The 10,000-nt window shown below is 47.2% G+C and overlaps 1 protein-coding gene across 8 annotated transcripts in view; it reads right to left on the reverse strand.

Annotated features, from left to right (window-relative positions):
- The window catches only part of LOC126572803 (protein bunched, class 2/F/G isoform-like), a 56,407-nt gene that overhangs the window by 4,105 nt on the left and 42,302 nt on the right, over positions 1-10,000 (reverse strand). For 7 of the 8 annotated variants that reach the window (XM_050232450.1, XM_050232451.1, XM_050232444.1 and 4 more), the window contains one exon: positions 3,207-3,390. In XM_050232450.1, the coding sequence (XP_050088407.1) occupies positions 3,207-3,390 (184 nt within the window). Of the gene's footprint in view, positions 1-2,520; positions 2,935-3,206; positions 3,391-10,000 lie in introns of all 8 variants that reach the window. The other variant, XR_007607972.1, reaches the window with a different exon arrangement.

Below are 10,000 nucleotides of genomic sequence, written 5' to 3' on the forward strand. Positions count from 1 at the left end.
TTGGAAACCAACGGTTGAACAAGGTGCGATTGAATCAATATTAATCTCAATAATGCGATAAATCATGTTTTCCCGCTGCGACCGTATGTGTAATGGTTCCAGCTGGCCGAGCATTGCCAAAACAATGGATGTAGCTGCACGGAGCGATGGAGAGAAGGAGCAGCGATATCTCCTAACACATTGCTTTAGACGGTTCAGCTGTATGGCAAGTAAGTGCGAGTCGTTTGTTCACGGGATGAGCTACACGGTTGATCAAGCTAACCTGTCTCCAGATGTCGTCACGCATGGTCCGATATTTGCCATTTTCCCTTCAACTAAGGCTACGCAATGGAAAGCGATAGTTGTGCCCGCCAAGCGCCGAGCTGCACAGAGTAGCGCATATGTTCCACACCTGTTTCACTTCCAGCTTTATTCTATTTTCTCCAATAGGCCGCCCGGGCCGGCTCCAACAGCTAATACAAATATGCTGGCCAGTAGTGTCTGGGACGCCACTCTCCTTTGCGTGCCGTGCGGTGTTGATGCGCCGCGAAGGGAAAATTAGTGACCAATATAGGGAGGAGAAAGAGAAACATGCACCGGAGTGCGCGAGCACACAAGGCAGTTCACTCCGACATGGAGTCTCAATTAAAATGCCGGACCGTGTGCTTGTGTGCTCATCTTAGACACGTGATTCCATCTGGTTGCATATTTGGATGGCCACAGCGACTGCAGTTTGCGCCACAAATGGCGGTGAAAACTGTCTACTACTAATTGTCGAGCCCGGTGACGGATGCAAGCATTACTGGACACAAGACTTGTTTCTATGGTGGGCGCTGTATCTATTGCTAACGTTGAACCCTTCTGAAGAGTGATTTGTACGAGTTCGCATTCGCATTTGATCCGATCATCTCGGTCATTAACTCTGATTCGCTAAACCATTACACTTCCAGTTCCGAACAAATATTCATTGTTTTGCGTTATTTTATCAACAAAATTTACAAATAAACGGAGCCCAAAAGTAACAGTACTTTAGCTCAAAAACATTTTTGCTCTCATTAACCCATTTTCCGCAAAGTTCGCGAAGGCAAAAATGGATAAGTTATGGAGACGCATTCCTAGCCCACGACTCCAACGGTGGTAATCTTTACGGAAAAGTTGTTTTCTCTTTCTAGAGCTAGCAAAAGCCCTTGGCCCCATTAGCAATCTGGTGTAGAGTCTACTGTTTACCTCTCTTCCTCACCGATTGAAAGTGAAGATCGCAGAAAAGAGGCGATCCCCCGACCTGACTAGGGGAAAACCCATCGATCAACATCCGATTTCCCATCCATTGGAGGTGTGGAACTGACGAATTGTTTCCAAGGTGGAAATTTTTGTTTTTTTTTTAGCATGGATCAGTGAAAAATATATTAATCTCAAGGATCTGGTTACAAGTAATGATAAAAATGGATTGTTTTCAAACCTTTTGCAGTATAATCATGAACAGATATTCAAAATTAAATGAAGTGCTCTGAAAACACTTTCTCTGCACTAACTTATCCATTCCTGAACGTGGGGGGGGGGGGGGGGGGGGTGGTTTGGTCCATTCATCTACAATCTCGTTTCCAAAATTGCCCATAAAATGAACATTAAAATGTGATCATCTTAAGATAGCGATAACGATTATGACACCATCACTACCGACCACCAAGCAACGCCACTGCTATTGCATTTCCTTTCACGCGGCAGCGGCACCCGGAGCACCAGTAGCACTAGCAGCAAAGCCACAAACCCGCATTAATGTCTGTCTTTTTATTACTCGCTACAGTATGGTTCGGTAGTGGATTGCTTCGCAATCATACGGTTTCGGATCAAATTGCAGTTGATGCAATAGTCAACACAATAGGTAGAGGCATTCTGGTTTCGCTCGAATAGCGCGCACCTTCCGTTCCGTGGCATCGAATGGAATCGATAGAAATCGAATTGTGTAACCGAGATGATGCTGGTTCGCACAATGCATCGAGATCTTATCCTTTAACCGGCACTCGGGGAATTGCTTGTACCTGGCACGATTTGCATCATGTACAAAGTGAAACCAGTTGTGGCGCAATTGTCACCGAGAGTCATACAGGATTTTGTAGATCTGCTTGAGAGCAGGAAGCGAACTCAAACTGAAATCATTTAAAGGGAACCAGCTTTGTTTTGAAAATGCTCTTAAAATACACGAACTTACAATATTCAACACGATTGTCTATGAACACATGTTCGAGAGTAAGATAACCTCAGAACATCTGTTTATCTGCCTTTCCCTATAAACACAAACTGCATCGTGTTCATGTCTGCTAACACGTGCCAAGCGCAGTATTGCGTTCACCGGAAGTACATCCCGATAGAATAAATATCAGGAAGAAAGTGTTAGTCTATTGCTTTGCATCTACGCATCATTTGGTGAAGAGAGAGAGCGAGAAAGCATTGTTGAGTTCCTCAGTATTATAAACATTAAACAAGAAGCAATAACAAACAGATAGAGAAAAAGAGAGAAAGCATAAGAAATTACGTGCTTACCGAATCACGAAGTAATCCCGGAGTTTAGGTCTAGCGGGATGGAAGGACAGAATATATAGAGACACGAGCGCGAGCGCGTTGGTGTGGTGCATGCGTTAGGTCGAAAGAAGGGCACACGTGGGAGAGAGAACCAAGCCATTGCCACCACGTGATCGATTGGCAGAGGGCAGAGGCCGGCATATTGAAGCCGTTTAGCAGCAAGAACGAAACGATTAACCGATTTTATAGGTGTTGTGGCTTGGTGCCGTTGTTACTCTAGACGCTGGCTCAGTTGCACACAGTGCCGCGCACCCCACAAAACTCATTGGTACACTCAGCATACTCTACTCAGCATAGCACTACACTACAGGATATCATATTTGGTGGAGGAACCAAAGGTGTGTACGAGCGGGCGGTTGTGTGCCAAATTGAAGTCTACAGAAGGGCAGGAAGTTTGACGGAAGTGGCAAGAAGGATAACGGGGGGGGGGGGGGAGAGAGAGAGAGAGAGAGAGAGAGAGAGAGAGAGAGAGAGAGAGAGAGAGAGAGAGAGGAAAGAAGGAAGAAAAAACAAAATTTTTGGTTTTACGATACGGGCAAGGAAAGAGTTTTGTTCGAAAAATGATAACATGGAGCAAAAATCGACACAGACACTAGAATGGTGATCGAATGAAGGGCTAGGTAGAGGCTTCTAGTCGCAAAACTTACCGAGTGGCACCGATGAAAGAAGTTTGTTGCTGTGCGAAAGGAGTCCGTTGTCGGAGGTGAAGGTACCAGCACCGGCACTCTCCGGACCACTGTCCGCGTCATCAAAACCGTTCGTCTCGAGCAGCGACGTCTCCGAAGGGTACTCGTACGTCGACGTTAGCGAATCATCGAACTGGATTTTGAACTGAAATGGAAATGGGAGGGGAGAGAGAGATTGCATTAGAATCATTTTAAGTAAGAGAACTATGTTTGTTTATACGTAAAACCACCCCGAACCAAAACCAAACAACAATTTCCAAATTTTCCAAATGCAATCACTTTGAGCAAACACAACTGTCGGTTCCGAGCGTTTTGTGTTTACTCAGTAACCCCAACCGCACTCTGGGAGTAATTCTGTTTTCAATTTCTAATATTTATTAGTATCGACCGCGCGTCGTAATGGCGCCGATGAATGCACGTGGGGGTTGTTACATGCGTTCGATTGGGCGCGGAACACCAACGCGAACCGTGAACCCCCTTCTCCGGACAGGCGCGGCAGGAAGGAAGTCCAGTGGCAGTCTGAGCGCTGCCGATGGGCGGAATGTGGGTCGCGAAAAGTAAAAATTATAACAACACATCCTCCTCCCTTTCTTTCGCTCCCGGCATCACCACCCTCTTGGCAGAGCTTTCACATCTCTCATGGACCACGCTGCGGCTCGTCCGGTTCACATCATGCATTCGATTCCCGCTGTGTTTGTTGGATGAAACCGCGCGAACTGATGAGCAGAACCGTTGAGAGATGAAATGCTAGTGTTTGTGTGTACGATGTAACACTAAACACGTTCCCGGTGTTTAAACACAGCATTGCCCTGCTCTACGTCCCCATCACCTCACCCCCCCCCAAAAAAAAAAGGGTCAGCAACATAATGTTGCATCAAGCTCAATTGAGCAGCAGGAGGGCGAAGGCGGCCTGGTCGCGAGTGCCACCAGACGGCGTCATATTGCGATATCGAGGCACTTCCGGACGCAAGCATACACGCCACGAGCACGCATAGTGCTAGCACAGCGCACATCATAACTAACCTCACACCACGATGGTAGTGAGTGATCACGAACATAAAATGGGTGGTGTATGTCCAGTGGGTAGTGGTCGTTTGTAGTGTGTTTTTTTTTTTTCGGCAACATACAGAGCACCACCCACCCCGAGAGCGTTAACCATAGTAGCAGCACTACAACAACACCCCATCATGTGCCTCAGTCACGCCACGGTGCACACTCCCCCATGGGAGGAGCACGTGAGGGGGAGTTGCTTTTTGGGGGGTTGCTACTGACTGATGTTGCTTACACTACGTGTACTCTCTTCGGTTGATGCCGTTGCTGCTGTTATGCGCTCATCATTATAAGCGATCAAAACATTATTTACAACGCGGACGGAGCATGGCATGGCTGACGGTGTTCCGGATGACGCTCTCCAACAATTTTGTCGGTTGGATATGGAGCCGAGCAACACCAAACTCTTTAGCTCCACTGATTCTTCTAGCAATTTCTAACTCCAGAAACGAAAATAGATGTTCTAAAGAAGTAAACGTGTTTAAGAAATAGGAAAATGAAGATGTTTAGTTTCACATTTTAGACAACTTAGAGATTTTTTTTACAAACATTTTGTGAAAATCCAACACAAAATACTTTTTCATCATCGCTCGTATGACTGTTCCCTACTGATGATGAATGCAACATGACCTGCCGTCCTTAATTGGCTCCCGCATTATTATTATATTTTCTTTTTTTGGAACGTTTTATGTCACCGACATTACCACCGAAACAGTAGCAATGGAGAATGCCAATGTGCTCAACTCGCTCGGCGGAAGTAATAAATTATAGCAATTTCGCGTCGTCACACAGTTTAGCATGGCGGTGGATGGGGTTCTGGTGGACGTCCTCCCGACGGAGATGAATATGCGACAACAGGGCAACAGCAACGAGAGTCTGCTGCTGCTGCTGCTGGCTGCGCGAAATGATCACGTTGGTACAGCGGGCGGTTTTGTGGTAATTTAGGAGTGATTTACGTCGGACAACTTTTGATGCACTTTCCAGTTAGCAGTTCCCCTGGCCTGTCTTGGTCCGAGTTCATTTTGATGTTCTAAATATGAAACCAATTCACCAGAGACGCGGACTCATGAAGGTAACCTTCCGAAAAACTTGCTAATTACAGCAATTGTCACACTGGGACCCCTCCACCACAAATGGATCTAATGAGCGAGGTGCTAACTTAGTCAACTCCAAAAAGTGAAATAAAACGTTAAACCAACCCTGCGCTACACACAGTAAGAACGCTACAGTTCCAACCGGGTGTTTTCATCAATTGAACCAAATTGCGTCATTCACCGAGTTCAAGTTTTGTCGACCAAAAACCCGATCCAAAAGTTCATCCAACGGGCATCGCTTCTTCTTCACAAGATTCCCAAGATCGCCAGAGCGGGTGGTGTGTCAGTTGACCGAAAAAGGAACCACGACAATTAAAAACGTTTTAGAACGGAAGGTTTCCCCTCGGTTTAATCCGATGCAACCGGATTCGAGGCAGATGAGCGCCGGTAAATGGGGAAAAAGTGCTAAAATGAAGTGCTTTAATCTTCACTTCCACAAGCACAGCTTTAATCCACAGATGGGAGGAACTGAGTTACAACAAAAACTAGTGCACCGCAAACCGGGACCGAGAAGGGATGGGATTTGGAATCAATTTACCCGTTTGTGTTGGTTTTTGTTGTTTGTTTTTTAATTAAGCGAAAGCATCATCATTGTACGAACGCTACGACGGATTAGCACCTGGAGAGCAGCTTATGAATTGACCACATCATCCGGTTTTTATAGCTTATAATTCATGACTTGGTGAGCTATTTTCAGCCAGGGACTATTCCAGTTTTTGTTTGTTCGCGAAAAACCACACAGCGTGCCAGCCTCCGAGAGGTCCGATAAGTAATGGAACATGATTTCATACTTTGTTGGACCAATACACGTTTGAGAGAGTTGCCAATGATCATTTAATGGCCGACTGGTGCTGAATTTGATATTGTTTTAATAGAGAAGATCCTTCTACTACACAAAATGGCCAACATCAGACGGATTTATTGTGTACCACCAAAGGTGCAAAAAGCTAATAAAGCTCCTTCGCCATGTTTCGCGATATTCGCACGTGTATGCCAATTCCGGAAGACACATACCACCCAAGAGAAACGCTTCTCTTGTTGCTCTCGATGGCTTCGAGAAATCACGACATTTCCCTTTACGCCGAAGCATTAAGGGACAATACCATATCGTGAAAAGTGCATTTTGAACACAAAACGCTTCTTGACGTAGCGCCAACTGTGTGGCCAGCCAATCAGAGTACCGCGTGCTGCTCTTGCTGATGAAATGCCTTCGCATCACTCGAAACGGAACTGCTCCGGGCGTATCCCGTAATTTGCGCAACAAACGGCTCATTTACTCAGACAACCTGTCGCTCTATCCCGGATAGAAGCCCCGGATGATAGTCTAGTTCGCTGGTTTAACATGGGAAAGCACTACACATAGGCTGCCTATCCACCGTAGCTAATAGTAGATTGATGTAGTAAACAAGAAGACAATAAAAAAAAGCAGAGCTGCCCCCGGCTGGTGGGCGATAAAATGCTGCTCCAGAAATCGAAAGTAGCCAATTGCAGCCTCGTGGTGGTAACGAGGTGTGGAAAATGGAAACTGCAACGGGAAGGGTTAACATTTTCCATCTTTATCACGCCACATTTCCACACAAACAACAAATATCTTCACGCTAAAACTGTGCACAACGAATTGTGGTTCTCTTTCTTTCTCTCTCTCTCTCTCTCTTTCGCTGTATTGTTGCATTCGATATTGACGATCCGTTACCGGGAGGGGGGCCTCCTAAGAGTGTCCAGAAAATTGGCCAAAGACAGCGACAGCGACAGCCCAGGGTGTAAGATTAATTGAGAAACAATCCAACGGAATTACCAATCACGGCAAGACAAGGAGATGGCGTGCAGCAACTCCAAGCAACCCTGGATCGTGCACCAGGTAGCACGTGGAGTGTAATTGCAGACTACGTGTCGGACACCTGGCCATTTCGATCAAATGCACTTGTGGTCTCTGCCGTAGGCTTGTTGAAACGACATTGAACAACTAACCTTCTAGGCTTCTGTGGGGCCAGAACCATGCCGACGAACACCCCTCCCCCCCCCCCCGGGCTTTGCAATCACTAACCATAGCGAGTGCCCTGTCTACTTCGATTGTGACAAGCCGCAGCAAAAGCAGGGCTCCCGCCACGGTCGAAGTAGACTGTGAAAAGCGTGAAGGAAATCCCTATCTGCAAATGGAAAACCAATATCTCCGGACGCATGACAGGTGCCGGAGGGCGGCGGTATCCATCGTGGGCGTACGCCAACCCGTCGTGGGGACTACGGTTGTAAGAAGCTCGCGCGCAAGAAGGAAGAGGAAGCTGCTCACAGAGCACCACCAACCAGCGTGAGCTTGAGAATGGTGGAAAACTGGCGTAGAGGAACAAATGGGAAAAAAAGGAAAATTGCATTACGTGCGCCACCCAACCCAACACGACGTTTGCAACTTGTCGTGGGTGGTACAGAGGCCTCGTGCGGCTAAAAGCGCGGTGGGTGGAAGCAGGCAGACACTTTTCATTGTTGAAGCAAGCAGGAGGTGGTGGCGCTACTTACTATTGATACAGTGGCCACCACCTCGTGACTCATAGATTCTGTGTGTCTGTCTGTGTGCGGTGGCCGTGAGGTCGAACCCATCGAGCTCCATCGAGAAGGTGGTCGATGGTTGGGGTTTGTGCTGCGAAGAGAATCGCAATTCTTTATAGACCACCACCCGGCCGGCCACCGCTATGTTACTCCGATTTATTGCTCAATATGTCGGTGCTGTGCTGTGGTGCATGGAACTGCACTTTAACGGGTGCGATGGTGGCGAATGAATGGTGGTTTTATCGACGGTGCACTTAGCCAAATAATTCGCGACACCGACAGCGATAAACCAGGAAAGTAATGAGTACAGACAACGTCGTGCGATTGGCGAATGCTCGTGGTAGTTCTTTCGCTAACGATTGGATAGTTTAACGGTGACCTTGTCGATTGCCAAATATAGTATGACCCCTTACTGACACCATGAATGAATAGCTGATTCTTGGTTGTTACAAGGTTCGATAACATTTATAGGATGTCTTGGGCATTTAAAGCTACTCTTTACTAATTGTACCATCTACTATTGCCAATCAAAAATTGTACAATACTCGAAAGAAAAGAAACATTCAAACAATTGTCAATAGAAGACGTTGCCGTGTTACTCCACAAGATCTGTTCTAGATGAACATTGCTGTCCATTCCGTTTAAAGACGGAGTTTTGAATGGGTTCTCCCTTTCTCCCTGCCACAATGTAAAATCCTTGCACTCCAAACTGGACTGGACATCACGGAGGCAACAGTCGTCGAAATGGCACAAGCACAAGGAGTATTATGCAAAAACGACATTGAAATGACGACGGTTTGGAAGAAAAAGGGGGAAGCGAAGAGCTAATGTCGCGCTTGTTTCCAGACACCGGCAAAAGGGCAAACAACAAAACAAACAAAATTCCTGCTGAGCGAGCATTGTTTTTGCAACGCTTTTTCCTTCCCCTTTCCGCGGAGTCGTGATTCCGCCGCTGCTGCCCTCTTACACGCTAGCTAGTCACTCATTTTGTATGGTTTTCCCTCCTTCCACCGTTCTTTTTTATGCAACGCGTCTGGACTGCACATGTCACACAGAGTGTGCTGCAGCAGTCAAGCTCCAACCTCCTCAAACCATTCCTCCCCCCACCAAACCCCATTCGGTGTGTCTTCACTTCCCTTTTGCTGCTTGCTGAAACACAAAGAAAGACGACGCCTGGACACGCTGCATCGTGGCCTCAGCTAGCGGGCGACAGTTGAAGCGCGTGTTGAGAGATTTCCGGAGGCATTTCGTCGCTCCAGTGAGTTCGGTACCGCCGCCACCGTCTGCCGTCGCCTTGGGCGATTCTGCATCTTTCCTGCCACCGCGGACGGCACGAATGACACACGATACACTCCGTGGTCGCGGCTTAGGGGGGCGGCCAGAAGGGTATCGAGAGTGACACCGCCGAGTGCACGGCGAAGAAAAGAAACCATTTTTGTGTCCGTCACGCAAATTACGCCCGTTTCGCCCAGACCGGTCGGCCGCGGATCGCCGATCGAGCTCGATTTGCATGACCGAGCAGCGGTACTGAGCGAGAGGTGGAGGAAATACGGTCCGATTTATTGTCGCACACAATCAACCACTTTTTCCACCCAAAGGAGCAGAGAGTTCGCCATATTCGTATCGCTTGTTTATGTTCGTTTCTGGTTGAGCCTCTGACACTTTCTTCGGTATTGAAAGTGTCCGATGGGATGGGCTACATTTCGTTTGATTCGTGGCCAAACACAAACACCGAGGAGAGTCAAGGGGCCAGGTTTATTTAAAAAAAATCGATACACGTTCAGGGGCCAGCACCTTCTCCCGGTGGCCTCTTTTGGAAGGCGAATGAGGAGGCCAACACAACCTCGAATCAGGTATGCGAGGCCCACACGATGGCGAAAACAGTACTCAACGGACGAGTGATGATCCAATTTGACCGGAATCGTTATGTGGTACTGAAATAATATGCTTTCTCCAATGGCAATGTTGTTTCACTGGCGGCAGTGACATCAGCAGAGTAGCAGATGTCATCGTTATTCTGTGTTATTCAACCGTTTGTGTTGTTACAAAACGGAATGTGTCATTACTTTG

Source organism: Anopheles aquasalis, chromosome 2, assembly GCF_943734665.1.
Source record: "Anopheles aquasalis chromosome 2, idAnoAquaMG_Q_19, whole genome shotgun sequence".
NCBI classification, from domain to species: domain Eukaryota; kingdom Metazoa; phylum Arthropoda; class Insecta; order Diptera; family Culicidae; genus Anopheles; species Anopheles aquasalis.